At 41.6% G+C, this 20295-nt stretch overlaps 2 protein-coding genes across 2 annotated transcripts in view; both read left to right on the top strand.

Moving 5' to 3' along the window:
* Window positions 1–20295, top strand: part of LOC141762853 (uncharacterized) — a 500458-nt gene that overhangs the window by 318961 nt on the left and 161202 nt on the right.
* On the top strand, window positions 1206–13461 carry LOC141763290 (uncharacterized). Its single transcript, XM_074627861.1, has 13 exons — window positions 1206–1456; window positions 5170–5396; window positions 6023–6121; window positions 6254–6487; window positions 7515–7564; window positions 9621–9729; window positions 10431–10525; window positions 10643–10690; window positions 10808–11026; window positions 11257–11437; window positions 11560–11733; window positions 11845–12169; window positions 13041–13461. Exons 1-12 carry the CDS (start codon window positions 1206–1208, stop codon window positions 11934–11936), a joined length of 1779 nt encoding a protein of 592 aa, XP_074483962.1. The 3' UTR covers window positions 11937–12169; window positions 13041–13461.

Raw genomic sequence — 20295 nt, 5'->3', positions numbered from 1 at the left:
TGTTCCCAGGAAAGGTACAATTTCCGCTCGTTAAATGCATGTGTCTTTTCAAAATAAACTTCCGATGTAGGTTTACTTAGTTTTTTAGGTTTACTTGGGTAGGTGTAGGAAAAGATCAAAAATCTAAATAAGTATGTTTGTTACGTAACATAGGTAGGCTATGCTGCGTAAGTTAAGCACGTAAGTTACGTAACAAAACTATAGTAAAACTAGAATGGCACTCGGAGAGCGCAGACCTCCGCCTCCCTCTCCGCTCAGCTTGCACCATCATCCACGTGTATTTTGTTTATGTTGAGATCAGCTATACGTAGCGGAGCATCGTAAAACACTTCATTCAAACTGGACAGAAACAAAATAAAACTCACCTAACCCGTCGTTGTTACTCTTTCCAACAATCACCAAGTGTGCTTTGGTCCAACTCAACTGTAATTTCACAGAGTTTAATGTGAAAAAAACGCAGAACCTACAGTCGTCGTCTTAATGCTCAGGCTGATCGGAATTCTTAAAATTATTCCTGAATCGAACGCCACCAAAATCTAATGGATTGTTCATTGTGCCACACTCCATTCAAAAAACTGCATTCAAATCCATTGCGGACTTTTGGAGTAATCCTGCTAACGGACAAACAAACAATTCCAGAGCTGTGCAACCATGAGGGAACAAAAGACGTTAACCGTCACAGTTAATGCTCCATCAAAATGATTCTCCCACGCCGCCGCTCAACCCTGCAGCGAATAGCCGCAACGTCTGATCTGGTGTGAGCGCAGCCTAGTTGAAAGCCCGGTGTGTCTCATAGAGACGCTGAAGGGTGCCTCCGTGCGTCGGTATTTGACAAGTTGGGAGTGAGAACGGGCTGGCCTTTTTCCATCTGTTATGTATCTGAGACCAGATGGGAGTAGCGTGAGAAATGGGTTAAGGGGGAGGTCAGGGTCATGTGCTATGGTAATTACCATGCGAGTGATGGCTGGTCACTGTAATGTAATTTCATAGTCTAGAATATGCTACATATTGATTAAGTTTTGCCTTATGATGACCAAACATAATGGTTGGAGTACTGTTATCAGTTCTGATATACAGCATGTACTTGCATCACTTTACAGCTGAATTACTCCAGTTTTTCAGTCTTGCTATTTATTGCCTAAAACTGACCCTCTGACTTTCTCCGACTCTGTCCAGGTCCCTGATCCTCTGTCACTCTAAGACTAATGATCACTGTCCAGAAGAGAGGCATGCTGGGGAGGTGGCAGATGGGTGCAGAACATGGGGCCCAGGCTGCCGGGCAGACGGGACTGCTGGGGATCAAACGCGGTACCGAGATACAGAAAACAGACACTGGAGGGCAACCCAGCAATCGGCCCAGGAGAAAAGAGGAGGCACCGAGGCAGATAACCAGCTGCATCACACCACCACACTCAGGGAGAATAAAAGGAGCATACGGAGGTCCTTCAGCATCAAGGTATGACTTTGCACTAGTGATCCTTTTCCCATAATAATCTGAGCATATTCTTGGACTAATTGTAAACTTTCTCACCGTTACTCTACTTTAAACAGAGCAAGAGATAAGGTCCTTGTTGTAGTAATTATTTGGCCATGCTAGCAGCATGACTCTAGGGATGACAATGGCGGTTAGTCGGTTGGTCAGTCCACCTCTTTGGTCCTGACTGAAATAACTATTGACTGGGTTCAAAGTTTTGTACAGCGATTCATGGTCCCCAGAGGAGGAATTCTACTGACTTCAGTGACTTTTCCTCTAGCTCCACCAGCAGGGTGACTTTCTTTGTACGTTGATGTATTTTTCCTACAGTGGCATTGAGCTCTGCCCTTGTCATGATCTTAGACATTGTGAACAGAGCTGCTGGAAGTCTTTCGCTGGGCGACAAACCCACGCATTAAAGAATTTGAGAGAAGAAGTGTGATTATAGAACTGTTATGCAGATATTGTAAAGTAGTCTCTGTTGAAGGGATCATTAAATCAGATTAAATAGAGGAGAGGTTGGCTTGCTAGCTAGGTTTGTTTCTCTCATAATCATTTTTACAAAGTTTGCATTGCTCAAAATACAGGGGTCTGTGGCACTCTGTCAGGGTATAATTTGCTATAACTGTGAGGGCTTTGGTTTAGGACCCAGAAGCAGACACAGACACAGTTGGATGGTGGTTGAAAGTCAGGTGGATTTATTATAATAAAGGTGGTGAGGGCGCTGTAGAAGGCAGGGGACAGGCAGGCTGTTGAGCAGGGTGGAGTAGCTGGAGGAATGAGCTGCGGCGGCGTGAGGATGGCTCGATGGGAGGCTGGCATGGTAGGCAGAATAATCTGGCGAGGACTGGCAGGAAAGCTGGTGTTCTTGTACTGTGGGTTGATTAGGTGATTGTTGACAGGTGCAGAGTGGAGAGTGAGACCAGGTGCCTGATGAGGAAGCCGCGCCCCTGCCACACCCACACAGACAGGCAGGGGAGGGGGAGACCCAGGGGAAGCAGAACACTGGAAAACTACTGGAGTCAAGGCCAGAGCCGTGACAAGTTCAATGTGGTTATAATTTAGGGTACAGTGTTATTTATTGCCAGTGTCATTATTAGGGTGTTGTGCCAGTAGATCGCCAGTAGGTGGCAGTGTCGCTACAGAAGCCGTGGCTGTATTCGAAACCGCATACTGCATACTACTCAGGAGCGCAGTATGCAGTATGCAGTACATACTGCATACTGCGTTCCTGAGTAGTATGCAGTATGTGACAGTTAAAGTGATGTATTTAGCAGTATGCTAGACGAGGCTTAAGCCTTCAAACCAGCTCTTAAAGCACAGGACAAAAAAACTAACTTGTACCACTATTACAATATTATCAAAAAATACAACTTTGATTTTGTTGTTTATGTTATGTTTGTTTACTTTATAAGATACTGCAGGTTTAAACTATTTATTCTGACAGCTCATAAAGAAGTCCGACAAACAGGATCATCAACGAGGAGAGACGGGAAATATAAAACATTCATCCACAACATTTACTTTACTCAAACTGCTTTTTCAGTTGCAGCAAAAGGACTGATCTCCCTCCAGATATTAGAGACATGTTAAAAAAGTGTCATGTTGTCTCATCAGGAATCTCTCTGCCCCGTCAGAAGCTGCTCTTTCCCTCGCCACTCTGCTGCTCTGCAGCCGCTCTGTGAGCATCACTGGCCGGCTCTCCAGCGAGCGTCACAGGGAAGTCTCGCGTGAATACGTGAGATAATGAGAATCTCTGTGTACCAGTTAGAAGTAGCGATGTCAACCTAAAGCATTATTTTACATTTTGCAGGTAAGCTGGTGATGTTAGTTAGTAATTCTGTGTTAGGGTAATGTTTACACTGTACTTCGGTGACGCTGTGTTCAGTTCAGTGAATGTTTAGCGTGTGTTAGCGTCTGTTTTGCTGCTTCAATTTAGCCAGTTAGCTAGCAGCTAATACGAGGGTTACAGTCGCCATGGTAACATTAGTAGTAGCGCGCGGCGCTGGGAGCTTTGACAATGAGCCCTCGTGTGAGGGAGCCCTCCCGCTGCTATGATTACTGTTTATGTTGTTGTTTACTGTTTATTAAGAAATAAGGTGAAATATGGTGTTATGCTGCTGAGCTAAGGTTATTTAAACAGTAATTATTTCGATATATGACACTCTAAAGAGTTAGAGATGGTGTAATCTTTGATTTTGTGCATTTCTGGCATTTTGTTACTGTTCTTGTGAATACGTGAGATAATGAGAATCTCTGTGTACTAGTTGGAAGTAGAATGCACTGTGTAGCGATGTCAACCTAAAGCATTATTTTACATTTTGCAGAACATCCTAAATAAATGTGTAGCACCAGACTGAGCCTGTGGGACATCATTCTGTGCACCGCTACAATAACTTCTTCATATTTGTCTAATATAGTTTACTCTTCCTTTGTAAAATGTTCCGCTGTGCCTGCAGATTTGGAAACCGCAACACACATCACAATGGCTTTGTCATAAATAGCTGTATTTACTATAATATAAATAAAACAATTGGTCCCTGGAATTGTTGGTTTAAAAGTGGTTTAAAAGTCAGTTTCCCTCTAACGAGAGTCACAAGGGTAAAAAGTCTATTTCTTTCTTTCTTTATTTTATTTTTTAGAGTGTGACCAGCACCCCCCAGAAGGTGGTACCCTAGGCAACCGCCTATAAGGCCTATGCCTTAAACCATTGTAGGGGATTTTAATATCCATGTTGATGACCCATCAAACCATTATGCCACTGAATTCCTAAACATTACTGATTCTTTCAACCTGGTGCAGCACGTCTCTGGTTCAACTCATAACCGAGAACACGCCCTTGACCTCGTCTTTACTCTGGGCCTGAATATAAACTCCCTCTCATTGATAGAGCTCGTCTCTGACCATAAAGTTAATCTATTGTACTCCTGTCTCCAGGCATAAGCAGTCTGTCCATGACCTTTTATGGTATACTATACTGTGACTTTTTCATGACATTTGTTATGACATACCATGATACTACATACTATGACTTTTTTTTGAGTTTTTCATGACATAATACACTTTGACTTTTTTGTCATATATTTTTTTTAACTCAAAATGCAGTTAAAAAAACAGTATGTTGATTCTCTGTGGTCTAAAGAAAAGATGAATTAATTGGGTTTAAATTTAATTAAAGTTTATTTTCACGGCTGAGTGTTAAAAATCCTTATTTCTTGTTTCAGTGGATGTTAATAACATCAGCTGACAAGTAAACATGGACCCAAACTGTTGCCTAGCAACGTAATTCAGATATATACACATACACAACTTATTCTAAACACACTCATTTGCATATTCCGGAAAGAACTTGGCTGTGATGCCCTTATAACATCATAATGACAACATTCCAACACTCCTTAGAAGCTCAGGACACAGACACAGTTACACATTTAGACACACTCAGACACATCTTGTTGCTCTGAGAGTTGTGCTGTTAGAAACGTCTTAGAAACTTTATCATTGACAGCCTCAGCAGAGGACACTAACTCTCTCTCTTCTCCAGCTCTTGGAACAAGTTGAGGTAAGTGAAAAATCCAGTCACTCACGTTAATATGACTTATTTAGGAGTAAGCACTAATTCAGACTTAATACCTGGAAATACTTAAAAAAAAATACAATTTCCATTTGTTCCGCTGTGTTTTTCTGATTCGTAGAGCTCCGTCAGAAATGAGTTCAGCGCCTGCAATGAATAGGACTAGGAAGACTAGGAGGCTTCAAAGGAGGACCTGTCCTTACACAAAGACTGACTGGCAGCACAGGACAAAGGTCTCAGAAGATGAATACCCAGACACCTCTCTGCACGATGCCCTTGTGAGACTATTGAAGAGGACAGCCAGAGAAGACGAAGCAGGACTGTCCTCTTCAGTGGACGTTCACAGCGGTAAGCTGATCATGTAAAACTGCTGTTGGGAGTGTATACCATCATCATCTACTGAACACCAGGTTCACGCAGAGGTGGAAGTTGATATATAGATAGATAGATAGATAGATAGAATACACTATAAATATGCCAGACTACTACAACTAGCTTAGAAAATATAAAATATGAACATAGAATAACAATATCATACTATAAACAATAGCAAAGTGTGAAAAGAAATGACGAGCTATTCCTTTAAAGGTCCCATAACGGCTCATTTTCAGGTTCATACTTGTATTTTGTGTTTCTAATAGACCATGTTTACATGCTGTAATGTTAAAAAAAAACTTTATTTTTCTCATACTGTCTGCCTGAATATGCCTGTATATTGAGCGTTTTGATAGTTTAACAGTATTTATATAGCACTTAAACCTGCTTTATAATATAAAAGACCTAAAAATCTCACTTTTTTACTATATGGGACCTTTAACTGAGATGCAGCAGAGCAGAAAAGACTCATATTTGTCATATTGGAAGTCACAGAATGACGGTCTGTGTTGTCATTTAGTTTGGAGGACTTATTGTCCATGTTAGGTCCTGTGACTGTCAACAAGCTGATGTTCCTCTGTTTTTTTTCTCATCTGTAGAAAACCTCATCTCATCTGCAGAGGACGACAGACGACTGACAGAGACGAAGGACAACAAACTGAACACCGCACAAAATGTGCCCGCACATGTGCAAAGAGGTCAGTAGATAGTGATACATGTCGAGTTTGGCTTTATGTTAAGTGTAAGCACTAATTCAGAGTTAATACCTTGAAATACATTTTTTAAAATTACAATTTCAATTTGTTCCACTGTGTTTTTCTAATTCGTAGAGCTCCCTAGCACGTCAGAACCAAGTTCAACGCCTGCAATGGATAGGACTAGGACGACTAGGAGGCTTAAAAGAAGGACCTGTCCTTACACAAAGACTGACTGGCAGCACAGGACAAGGGTCTCTGAAGGTGAACACCCATACACCTCTCTGCACGATGAGCTTGTGAGACTATTGAAGAGGACAGCCAGAGAAGACGAAGCAGGACCGTCCTCTTCAGTGGATGTTCACAGAGGTAAGCTGATCATGTGAAACTTCTGTTGGGATCATTATCTACTGAACACCAGGTTCACACAGAGGTGGAAGTTGATATATAGATAGATAGATAGATAGATGGACAGATAGATAGGTAGATAGATAGATAGATAGATAGATAGATAGATAGATAGATAGATAGACAGACAGACAGACAGACAGACAGACAGACAGACAGACAGATAGATAGATAGATAAATATAATGAATATGTTAGAATACACTATAAATATGCCAGACTACTACAACTAGCTTAGAAAATATAAAATATGAACATAGAATAACAATATCATACTATAAACAATAGCAAAGTGGGAAAAGAAATGATGAGCTATTACTTTAAAGGTCCCATATTGTAGAAAGTGAGATTTTCAGGTCTTTTACATTATAAAGCAGGTTTAAGTGATATATAAATACTCTTATCAAAACGCTCAATATAGGGAGAAATACACACAGCCCGTATTCAGAAATTGTGCGTTTGAAACAAGCCGTCAGGATTTCTGTCCATTTGTGATGTCACAAATCTACAATATTTAGACCATTTCAAAGATTTAAACTTAAACATTATAAATGTATCCCAGTTTATTTCCTGTTGCAGTGTATGTGAATGACATCAGCTGACAGGAAGTAAACATGGACCAAAACTGTTGCTTAGCAACGCAATTCCGTTGCAATTCCATTGAAATGTACTAAAACGGAGCGTTTCAGACAGAAAGTAATTACAGGTATATTCAGTCTGACAGTACGAGGAAAATAATGTGTTTCTTGAACATTACAGCATGTAGACATGTTCTATTAGAAACACAAAATACAAGTATGAACCTGAAAATGAGCATGATATGGGACCTTTAACTAAGAGAAAGCAGAGCAGAAACAACTCAAATTTGTCATTTTGGAAGTCACAGAATGACGGTCTGTTTTGTCATTTAGTTTGGAGGACTTATTGTCCACGTTAGGTCTTGTGACTGTCAACAAGCTGATGTCCCTCTGTTTTTTTCTCATCTGTAGAAAACCTCATCTCATCTGTGGAGGATGAGAGCAAGAGAGTCGGTAAGAGAAAGCTTACCGACGATGAAGAGAAGAGGAAGCCAGACCTGGACCTGACAGAGACCAGAGACGACAAACTGAGCACCCCACAAAATGTGCCCGCACACGTGCGATTTGGTCAGTAGATAGTGATACATGTCGGGTTTGGCTTTATGTTAAGTGTAAGCACTAATTCAGAGTTAATACCAGGAAATACATTTTAAAAATTACAATTTGTTCCACTGTGTTTTTCTAATTCGTAGAGCTCCCTAGCACGTCAGAACCAAGTTCAGCGCCTGCAATGGATAGGACTAGGACGACTAGGAGGCCTAAAAGGAAGGCATGTCCTTACATAAAGACCGTCTGGCAGCACAGGACAAGGGTCTCTGAAGGTGAACACCCAGACACCTCTAAGGACGATGTCTGTGTGAGACTATTGAAGAGGACAGCCAGAGAAGACGAAGCAGGACCGTCCTCTTCAGTGGACGTTCACAGAGGTAAGCTGATCATGTGAAACTGCTGTTGGGAGTGTATACCATCATCATCTACTGAACACCAGGTGGAAGTTGTACTCAGATCTTTCACAGAAATACCCATCAACAGGGTTTTTGGTATCTTGATCTAAATAGACATCAGTTCACCTAAATTACAAAGAAAAACAAATCCTCACTTCCCTCTAGTGGTATCTATTTATGCAGATAGTTTGGGACTTTAACCCTCCAGGTTTTTAAATATCTGTCTATGAGATTTTTGCATTCACCCCAGTGCAACAGAGGTAAACGGTATTCTATTTTGGTGCTCACAGCATCGACAAATGACGTGAAAATTTAAAAGCAACATCTCTTTCCAACAATATTGTCCTGGATGGAATAGATGATCCACTGAACACACCATAGTTTCTATTTCTTTGGTAGAAGGTTGTTCCAATAGAACGTGTTCACAGTGAGGCTCGTGGATTGTCCAGAGTAACAAGGACCCTGTGTTTGGAAATAGATGTTGCCGTTAACTGCTTCAATGCTGTGAGCACCACAAACTAAACTGCATTCCACTCCATTGTATTAGGATGAAGACAGATAGAGTATATCTGCATGGATAGATACCACCAGAGGACAGAGAGAAATAGTAGTTTGAATTGGAGGGTGTATTTTATTTTACTTTGGACAGAGCCAGGCTAACTGTTTCCCCCAGCCTCACGAGTCTTTATGCTAAGTTAGGCTAAGTTAGGCTAAGTTAGGCTAAATTATGCTAAGTTAGGCTAAATTAGGCTAAGTTAGGCTAAATTAGACTAAGTTAGGCTAAATTAGGCTAAGTTAGGCTAAATTATGCTAAATTATGCTAAGTTAGGCTAAATTAGGCTAAATTAGACTAAGTTAGGCTATATTAGGCTAAATTAGACTAAGTTAGGCTAAATTAGGCTAAATTAGGCTAAATTAGGCTAAGTTAGACTAAGTTAGGCTAAGTTAGAGTAGCCACAGCTCAACTCCAGCTTCAGAATCAGAATCAGAAATAGTTTATTGATCCCCGGGGGGACGTTGGGGCGTTACAGTTGCTCTTGTATGAACATAAGGAATGTGAGAAAATAGAAATAAAGGAGTATGTAACTTGTAAATTATGTACATAATGCTACAATATAATATATAATATAAACACAATATACAGTATATGTAAAGAAATATAAGTACTAAGATTAAGAATAGAAAATGAGATGGATAGATAGATAGATAGATAGAATACACTATAAATATGACAGACTACTACAACTAGTTTAGAAAATATAAAATATGAACATAGAATAATAATATCATACTATATACAATAGCAAAGTGTGAAAAGAAATGACGAGCTATTCCTTTAACTGAGAGGCAGCAGGGCAGAAAAGACTCCAATGTGTCATATTGGAAGTCACTGAATGACGGTCTGTGTTGTCATTTAGTTTGGAGGACTTATTGTCCACGTTAGGTCCTGTGACTGTCAACAAGCTGATGTCCCTCTGTTTTTCTTTTCTCATCTGTAGAAAACCGTATCTCATCTGCGGAAGATGAGAGCAAGAGAGGCGGTAAGAGACGCGGTAAGAGACGCGGTAAGAGAGGCGGTAAGAGAGGCGGTAAGAGAAAGAAGAAGCAGAGACCAGACCTGACAGAGTCCGAGGACGGCAAACTGAACACCGCACACAATTTGCCCGTACGTGTGCAAAGAGGTGAGTGATACATGTCAGGTTTGGCTTTATGTTAAGTGTAAAATTCATATTAGAGCTTAAGCAGAGGCGGATTAAAGTGTTCAGGGGCCCCTGGGCTACTCTTTGTATGCCCCCCCCCAACCTTACTCATCATGCTTTAATGTTACCAGAAAAAAGTCATTTAGTGTCATGTATAAAAGCGTGCTAGTTATATTTCACGGCCCACACGTACACAGTGGGGGAACACTGGCGTATACAACCTCATTGAGACAGCCTTTAATCTAAACCTCGTCATAACTCGTCAATTTAGGGGTTTTCTTTAGTAGATTCTGGTCACGGTGTTCTTTCAGAACTTGTGCTGTTTGTTTTTGTGCTCCGTGATCATATTTTCTTTTTGACATTTTGTCACTATTCTGTCCAGTAGTGACGTATTATTTGAAAACCAAATTGACCTCATGAACCTGGTCACATCATCGGACCAGGCTCATAAGGTCAGCTGATTGGGTACATGTGTCCCTCTTCATTTTTTTTATGTTTCTTGTGGGCCAATAAGGGAAAAGTTTTTTTTTTTTTTTTAATAATTAAAATAATCTGGTCAATATGGGGTCCCTGTAAATAGCAGCGTAGGCCATTCTGTGTATGAATCCACCCCAGAGCTTCAGTAACATGTAGTCAGTGTTCCTCACAACTCTATTAAAACTAAACCTTGTTTGTCTTTTTAGCTGCATTCGAGGACAAATATCAACAGCAAGAGAAGCTCGGCGAAGGAGGGTGTGGATCTGTGTTTGCTGGATATCGCAAAGCAGATCATTTGCCTGTAAGTATTACACACACATGTTTGCACACACACGCACACACACACACGCACACACACACACACACACACACACACACAGTATGGACAGGAAGTGCTGACAAAGTTTGTGTCTCGTAGGTTGCCATCAAATACATCCCGAGCGACAATCAGTGTATCAAACACGTGGTGAGTTAAGATGTGCTGTATTCAACACGGCACTCTCTTATTGGATGTATTCTGGATGAATCCTGCTTCTCTGTGGAGCTTCTCTCACTCATCCTCCTCTTTGTTGTGATGTTTCAGGACGAGCATGGGAATACGCTCTCTGTGGAGGTCGCCATCTTGTTGAAACTGGCGGCCAATACAAGTGGCTCAGCGGCCTCCTCGGCACCTGTGTCCCTACTGGACTGGTACGATCTGGAACAGGAGCTGATCCTGGTGCTGGAGAGACCAGTCCCCTGCATGGACTTGTTCACGTACATCTGGTCAGAGGGAAGCTCCTTAAAAGAGGAAGAGGCCAAGGTAAGCTGCTGGAGGATCTTGTGTGTGTTTTAAACGTTGTACAGGAACAGGAGGGGATTATTTTGACCATCATTTCTAGTCATTATTGTACATTGTCCTCACCAAAGTAATTACACTTCCACGTTGGCGTCACTTCTCAGACCCGGAGGTAGCCCGCTGAGTAACAGCCATGAAGAAATGTCAAAGCACCCTCCTCTACGATCCTTCATCTCTCTCTTTTTGTTTCTCAGATCATCCTGAAACAGCTGGTTGATGCATTAATTGATCTTGAGGATAAGAGCATCTTTCACCGGGACATCAAGGTGGAAAATATCTTGATCGAGACCGGCTCGGACGTCCCGCGAGTTCGCCTCATTGACTTTGGACTGAGCTGCTTCGTGAAGAGAGGAGTCAATTACCGCGACTACTACGGTAAGATGTCTAGCTTCTACTCCTGCTCTTCACTAACTTACCCATCCGTGACTTTTACGTTTAAAGAAATATCCTCCTCCTCCTCCTCCTCACCGTCTTATCATTATGTCTGTGTACTCTAGGTACCTTTAATTACATCCCTCCGGAGTGGTACAATGGTCAAGGCTACAGTGCCGGCCCGACCACAGCGTGGCAGGTTGGAGTGGTCCTGTTTCATACGCTCCACAGGAACGCATTTTTTGAGACCCTCGCGTTCCTCGAAAATGGCATGACGTTCAACGAGAGGATGTCCAAAGGTAACAAAAACATACACAAACATGTCAACAGAAACTAATCTGTTCATTTTAGTTCACTGATGGATCTCTGTAGCCGTCACCTTCATCTTTCTTCTCCTTCTTTCTCTCCAGATTGCAAGGATTTCTTGCAAATGTGTCTGACTGAAGACCCCGAACAGCGCCTGACCCTGGAGCAGCTCAAGCATCACCCATGGCTCAGATAAACCAACCCGGAACACACACGTCCTCGCCATACGATACTCAAGTCTTCCAAGTATTAATGCTGTGTTCTCTTTGACAGGAAGAACGTGAGGAACCGGGGCGGCCAGCCTGTGATAGGCTGGCGAGGTCACCGGCCTGTGATAGGCTGGCACTACAGAGCCGGCCCCATGTGGTTCTGTTTGAACGACGATGGCCTGGCAACCCGGTCACCAGACTGTGATGGCCTGGCGACCCGGTAGCCAGCCTGTGATGGCCTGGCGACCCGGTCGCTAGCCTGTGATGGCCTGGCGACCCGGTAGCCAGCCTGTGATGGCCTGGCGACCCGGTCGCCAGCCTGTGATGGCCTGGCGACCCGGTCACTAGCCTGTGATGGCCTGGCGACCCGGTCACCAGCCTGTGATGGCCTTGCGACCCGGTCGCCAACCTGTGATGGCCTGGAGACTGGTCGCCAGCCCGTGATGGCCTGGCGACCCTGGACAGGTCACCAGTGTGTTTGCCTCGCCAGATGGGAGTGGTCCTGTTACAAATGCTCCAAGGGACACATTTTTTTAGACCATCGCGTTCCTCGAATACGGCGTGACGTTCAACAAGAGGATGTCCAAAGGTAACAAAAACATACACAAACATGTCAACAGACACTAATCTGTTCATTTTAGTTCACATTCTGATGGATCTCTGTAGCCGTCACCTTCATCTTTCTTCTCCTTCTTTTTTTACCAGATTGCAAGGATTTCTTGCAAATGTGTCTGACTGAAGACCCTGAAAAGCGCCTGACCCTGGAGCAGCTCAAGCATCACCCATTGGCTCAGATAAACCAACCCGGAACACACACGTCCTCGCCATACGATACTCAAGTCTTCCAAGTATTAATGCTGTGTTCTCTTTGACAGGAAGAATGTGAGGAACCGGGGCGGCCAGCCTGTGATAGGCTGGCAAGGTCACCGGCCTGTGATAGGCTGGCGAGGTCGCCGGCCTGTGATAGGCTGGCGAGGTCATCGGCCTGTGATAGGCTGGCGCTACAAAGCCGGCCCCATGTGGTCCTGTTTGAACGACGTTGGCCTGGCGACCCGGTTGCCAGCCTGTGATGGCCTGGCGACCCTGGACAGGTCGCCAGACTGTGATGGCCTGGCAACCCGGTCACTAGCCTGTGATGGCCTGGCGACCCGATCACTAGCCTGTGATGGCCTGGCGACTTTTGCCCAATGTCAGCTGGGATCGGCTCCAGCCCCCCCCGCGACCCTGTGATAGGATAAGCGGTTACAGATGATGGATGGTTATTATTCATCGTTTGCCCTTTTTTTGCAGATCCTGTAACACCCCCAGCCGTTCGAGGAGAGGGGATCTCTCTTTGAATTGCCTTTCCCGAGGTTTCTTCCCATTTTCCATCTGGCCTCAGGACTTTGGAGGAGTTTTTCCTCGTCTTCTTAGAGAGCTTGGGCTGGGCAGGTTCTGCTCATATTCCAATTAGCCATTATTTAATGTGATTTTTAATACTCAGCCATGAAAATAAACTTTAATTAAATTAAACCCAATTAATTCATCTTTTCTTTAGACCACAGAGAATCAACATACTGTTTTTTTTCTAACTGCATTTTGAGTTAAATAAATATATGTTAAAAAAGTCAAAGTGTATTATGTCATGAAAAACTTATAAAAAAGTCATAGTATGTAGTAGCATAGTATGTCATAACAAATGTCATGAAAAAGTCATAGTATAGTATACCATAAAAGGTCATGGACAGACTGCTTATGCCTGGATACAGGAGTCCAATAGATTACCTTTATGGTCAGAGACGAGGTCTATCAATGAGAGGGAGTTTATATTCAGGCCCAGAGTAAAGACGAGGTCAAGGGCGTGTTCTCGGTTATGAGTTGAACCAGAGATGTGCTGCACCAGGTTGAAAGAATCAGTAATGTTTAGGAATTCAGCGGCACCCTCTAGAAAACAAAATTAAATGAAAATAATGTCAGATGCCCTTCCTCATTTTCTGAATTGAGGTAACAAATTAACAAATAAATAAAGAAAGAAAGAAATACACTTTTTACCCCTGTAACTATCGTTAGAGTGAACTGACTTGACATTTTTAAACCAACAATACCAGGGACCAATTGTTTATTTAGATTATAATAAATGCAGTTATTTATGAAAAAGAAAAAATCTTTATTTTTGTCTTAAAGCCATTGTGATGTGTGATGCGGTTTCCAAATCTCAATTTTGTCTGGGGCACCCAAAGGGCTACACCAATTTTTAAGTTAAAACAACTACTAAAATGTATACATAGTGTACAATTTCTATGCTGTCCATTGAGCTTAACAATATATGCCATTTAACATTAAATACTTAACTTTTATTGACATAAACATTATAACACAAATATATGTTTTTATTTCTACTCAAATATTTTAAGTTACATAAACAAAGAGATGGAGTTGTACTCAGCCTTTAAATATAATGTTGCTTTGACTAATAGAAAATAATAAGTTGGTAAAAACACAAACAAATTGTGGTAGTTTTATGTTAAGACAGCAAAAAAATTGTGTCCAGCATAACTCTGCAACTCTTGTTATGTGTTTGTTATGTAAAGTGAACACAAATTTTTCACGTTATTGAACAAGAAAATAACTACATATTTGCAACATCTTTTTTAGTTCATTCAACTATCCAATTATATGCTAAGTGCACAATGTATGTGTTGTTAATTGACCTCTAACTAATTAGGCTATATTGGCTAAAAAATTATGTTAAGCTCACAAGGGATGAGTGTTTGTGTCAAGTGAACATAAAGTTTTGATGTCACTGGCGACCCGGTCACCAGCCTGTGATGGCCTGGCGGCCCGGTCGCTAGCCTGTGATTGCCTGGCGACCCGGTCGCCCTGAACATTTGTGTAGACTTAACAATAACATTTTGTTTCATGGATGGATTGGGGTTTACAGTGTAGGAGAACGCATGAAAAATAGCATATCATAGGAAACGTTATATGCGGATATGTTGGGTAACGCAGCGCTGTCTTCTTAGAACTTTAACCCTTTCACGGTGTGTTCTCAGTTCATGAAAGCTAATTGCAACATTTTAGTCGCCTAAAAATGTCTTGTTCGGCATTCGGGATGGACTGTCAAGATGGCGATGGCCAAAGTCAAGGCTTCAAAACCGAAGTCCACAAACCAATGGGTGACATCATGGTGACTACATCCACTTCTTATATACAGTAGAGTCAATGGTTGCAGCCCATTCTCTACGAATCAATCAGGTATACTTGGGGTGAAAATCAGGCTGTAGAGATCTGCTCGTCATAAGTAATCCATTACAGTGAATGCCATGCCAATTAGTTTTTTAATCTTTTATTAGTATTTATTTTGTGAAAATGACATCATTGTATGGTAATACAGCAGATGTGCACCAGTCTGGGTTGGAGGTAATGAGCAAAATTCTTGCTCATTACCACAGACGTGCGCAGAGTAGCTCTGGCTTGGTCATGTATTCAAATGAATACATGGAGAGAGGGCTCGGGGCTCCGGTCTTTTTCTGCTTATAGACAATCACAGTTGGATTACTTGCAACACTTGGATGCAAAAACTCCTCCAACATACGACTAAATATCTTGTTTATCATTGCGTTTAAAAACAACCCATATTTGTGTGTTCTGATCTGGGCCAACATAAGTTAGGAAGGTAACTATGGTTCTGTGAATTCCTGGATAAACAAAGGGGATATGTGTCCGCCCAGGTCGAGATCTTATATTTAGTCACATGCATGACTTGTAGGCTACCTGCACATCCCAGTTATTCATAGTTTTCACGTGACGTCACGGCCCTATGGGAACGCCCACCTGGAGGGCAAAACAAAGCTGCCATCCACTGTCCGCCAGCGACAGCTCAGCTTTTACAACACTGTTAGTTGTTGTTCAATTTGATGCACAAACCGAAGAGAAGACAAGCCTGGACTGTGTTTCTACAGCACCGTCTCAGAACCAAAACCCAGAGCAGAGGATTGTGGATTTATGCAATTAAATTAGACGTGCCGCCATCCCTGACGAGAGCGGACAACACTGACACTGACTACAACTGAACACCCATGCAAACAACGACTACGACCGAGCTAGCCGTCTCTCCCGTCTCCATGGTCAAACCAGTTCATTTAACCATTCAACCATTTAAATCATTTTGCGAGTGACGGCTAGCTCGACCGCAGTAACCAACGTTAATTTCTTGTCCTTCACCTCGCAAACAAAAGGACTAGTGACCCATCCAGATTGAAAGTACAGATAACTGTGATGTTCCACTTTCATCTTGGCGACAGTATAAGGGATGGAGTCTCCACAAGATATAACGTTATGTAGCTAAACATCACCAAAGTACAGCTCCGGGGACGTAGCTGAGACAACTTTTCAACTAGCAAGCTATGCTAGCTAACGCTGTCTGGTTATCAACTCCTTGATCAGAACAGAATATAGTAACTTTCATCACTGCTCATTTTTAGAAAGGCCACCGCAAGAAAACATGTTCTTTGTTTAGATTATCAAACAGACAATGGATCATAGATGTTTGTTACTTGCTGTCAGCTTTAGCTGGTGTAGCTAGCATAATAGCGAGCTAACAAGCCTACATTTTCCCAGTATCAGACAGAATTATACAGTGAAAGCGAGGCTTATGGGAAACCAATCTAAGCACACATTACATAAACAAAGAAGAGGTTTTGTTGCGGTGACGTTTCTAAAATGAGCAGTGGTTAAAGTTATTAGATGCTGTTATGACCAGGGAGTTGATAAGCTAGCGTGCTAGATAGCTGAAAAGTTGTCTACTTCCACTTAAATGATTGAAATACCGCAGCAGGTACTGTATATGGGTCACAGGTGCCTAAGACTTGCAGTTTGTATATATATCTTTGTTTTTCCTTGTTTGAGAGGTGATCTAAACACTTGCTGATTGTAAAAGATAAAGATTTGACAGCCTTGTGCTCTTCCTGGGGGCTTGGTTTTGACCTCCAGGCTATGCGCGAGTCACGTGACTGAAAACTATGAATAGATGTCACGTTGTAGCTTACACCCATGATTTACACTCTGGCCCTGTTCAGTCCTGGTATTAATATGCGTCCTCAGTGATCGGATCCCAAGTGGACAGCTCTAAGTACGTCTGTTCACACCTGGCATTATAATGTGTCTCCACATGCGTCTTCAGTGACCACTTGTGATCCGATCTTACTTCCCCGCTCTATATGCAAATAAACACGTAGTAAACACACGGCTAATACAGCAGCCGTTGTGACGTAATATTACATGAATGTCAGTAATAATATCCTACATATTCCTGAATTCTGGTACATTGTATTAACATCAAAATAAAAGGTTATTGTACCGGCGGTCCCTGTGGACCTGCGGTACAACAGCATGGTACAACACAGTACAACAGCGCGGTACTACAGTGCAGTACCGCGCTCCAGAGAGCCGGGGAGGACAGAGGGCAGTCGGGTGGTCGGGTGTCAGCTCCGCGCAAATCAGCGGAACAAAAACACCGACACATCACCGACAGTATGATAATTATGCACTTTACGTGCCTAGTCTGATAGTCTGTAGATATGTAGCCTATAAACAAGATATATTTTAATAAAATACATTTGTACCGACAGAATACAGTAGAGCACAGAGGCCGTTTCCATGCTGACAAGCGCCCGTGTCTGCCCGTTTATTCACCTGAGGGGCGCGGTGATCCCGCGGAGCCCAGCTGGACATCAGGTGATTAGGCGATCATTAATGTGGCCAGGATGCATTCGCGTACACACTGCTAAAAGAATGTGGTCATATGTGGCCCAGACCACGTCTGAATGTGGTCTGAAAGATTCGATCTTAATGTGTCTTGTCACTTGTGATCGGATCACTGAGGACTCATGTTAATTCCAGGTGTGAACAGGGCCTCTGTCTCATTCATTCCTGGCTGCCATTGGCAATAAACAAAGTGGTCGATGATTCCTACCAGTATCACGGGGAGACAGACACAGACCTAATGGTCAGTCAGATGCCGATGGAAGAAAGGCTGAGGCCAGCTTGGATCCAGAAGCCACATTAAGGCGATAAATACATTCTGACTCTGTCTTTTACACCAACCTCCCCGTTTTCACCAGTGATTTCTACCTGGACCATTTACAGCCTCAGCTTTTATTTCATCTCAGTTTAGACTTTTTTTTTTTTTTCCAAACACAAATCATACTTTATCGTTGGATTATTTTAAGGACATGATTAAAATATTATCAGAATTAGAAATACTTTATTCATCTGCGGGGGGAAATTGGGGCGTTACAGTTGCTCTTATATAAACATAAAGAATCAAAGAAAATAGAAATAAAGGAGTACGTAACATGTCAATTACAGTATGTGCACATGCTACAATATAAACACAATATATGTAAAGAAATGTAATTAAGTAATCAGATTATATATACAGTATATATATATATATATATACAAAACAATTAAATGCCGAAAATGAAGCAGACAAGACAATTTCTAATGTCTGATATACGGTTTGGCTATAATCCAAATACAGATATCTTTGTGACACGAACAGATACCGATACAGTAGCCTTGCGTTACACCTGAAACTGGAACTGGGCATTCCAGATTGGGAGAAGAACAGTTAAAACCGGATCTGTTGATCACAAAACTGTGTTTGATCTGTTACGTTTGCATTTTGTATGTCGTCCATGGATCGATGTCTCTTCAGTGTTTCCAAGTTTGTTCCAGAATTCGAGTCCATTTCAACAGGATGTGTCATAAAATCAGTTACATGTTTGCATGTTCATACACAATACTCTTAGTGCTGAATTAATCTGGATATTAATCAGTGTTCAGTTTGGCCTGTAACCAGTATTACAGCCAGGGCATGTGAAGTGATATATACATAATATTTGAATCATTTAGATGTCAGATTTTATTTGTATAGACCAGGGGTCAGCAACCTTTACTATCAAAAGAGCCATTTTAGGCAAAAAAATAATAATAATCTGTCTGGAGCCGCAAAACATTTGAGCATTGTGATGACGGTAACAGTCTAAGTATATAGTATATAAGTCTAATGCAGTGAGGGCTAAAGAGCAAATGTACTACGGAGTATTAGGGCCACATTGAAGGAAAAAACATCAGAGATTTCCTGAATAAAGTCGTAATAATACAAGAATAAAGTCATAACTTTACGAGACAAAAGTCGTAATATTACGAGAATAAATTCATAACTTTACAAGATAAAAAAGTCGTAATATTACAAGAATAAAGTCATAACTTTACAAGATAAAAAAGTCGTAATATTACAAGAATAAAGTCATAACTTCACGAGAAAAAAGAAAATCACGTAAAATTACTACTTTATAATATTATGACTTTATTCTCATAATACTACGACTTTTTTCTAGTAAATCTTTGAATTTATTTTCATAATATTATGAATTTATTTTCATAATATTATGACTTCTGTCTCGTGATCTCCGGTTTATATTTTTTTCCTACTGTCGTACCATAGACCTACAACAATGATAAATACAATTTAAATTGTAAATAAAAAACAGTTATTCATTTCCATTTTTAAAAATCCACAGGGAGCCACCGGAGAGGCCAAAATCACCAAATTTGCCTCAAAAATCAAATTTCATGAGGAAGACTTCAGGAAGTACGACTTTTCTTGGAGTCTCATATTGTTATGATCGCGATCTCTTTGATTAAATTCATATTCATTTTTGACACAGATTGTTTTACAGTTTGTTCTCTAATATTTCCAGTAGATGGCAGAGGCGTTTCCATATTTTAGGGCAACAATCCATCCATTAACACCAAGACAGATTGATGCAGCAAATATAACTTTGTCTAAATAACTAATAATTCCTCCATGGGGTTGATGCCCATCTATCAGAGGTCTCTGTGTATACTGAGAAACATTAATTCCAAATATATGTTATTTTTACATAAACTGTAGATGTTGTGAAATAAAAAAGCATAATTACCTGAAATTCAGCTACAGTGGGAATCAGCAGCCTAACTATAATTTACCACCATTTTGTGTGTTGGTTTAAACAAAAATTGTACTCAGTATTGAGAAATGGATGTAACCAATAGTAAAACACTGTAACACACTCCGGGTACGAAATGAGTCCTTACCCCAAGTGAAGGAGTTCAAGGGTTCTCGGGGTCTTGTTGGCGAGTGAGGGGACTATGGAATGTGAGATTGGCCGGAGAATCGGAGCAGTGTGGGGGCGATATTGCATTCGCTTTACCGCACCGTTGTGACGAAAAGAGAGCTGAGCCGGAAGGCAAAGCTCTCGATCTACCGGTCAATCTCCGTTCCTACTCTCACCTATGGTCATGAGGGCTGGGTCAGGA

This window comes from Sebastes fasciatus, chromosome 24 (genome assembly GCF_043250625.1).
Source record: "Sebastes fasciatus isolate fSebFas1 chromosome 24, fSebFas1.pri, whole genome shotgun sequence".
In the NCBI taxonomy this organism is placed as follows: domain Eukaryota; kingdom Metazoa; phylum Chordata; class Actinopteri; order Perciformes; family Sebastidae; genus Sebastes; species Sebastes fasciatus.
Note: the sequence above shows the minus strand (reverse complement) of the source record. Positions and strands in the feature narration are given on the sequence as shown.

Coding starts and splice junctions, on each gene's coding strand:
- LOC141763290 (XM_074627861.1), top strand. CDS start 1,206: ATGATCACTGTCCAGAAGAGAGGCATGCTGGGGAGGTGGCAGATGGGT. Junction 10,526..10,642: donor GCAAAGCAGATCATTTGCCT/GTAAGTATTACA, acceptor TGTGTCTCGTAG/GTTGCCATCAAATACATCCC. Junction 11,734..11,844: donor CAACGAGAGGATGTCCAAAG/GTAACAAAAACA, acceptor CTTTCTCTCCAG/ATTGCAAGGATTTCTTGCAA.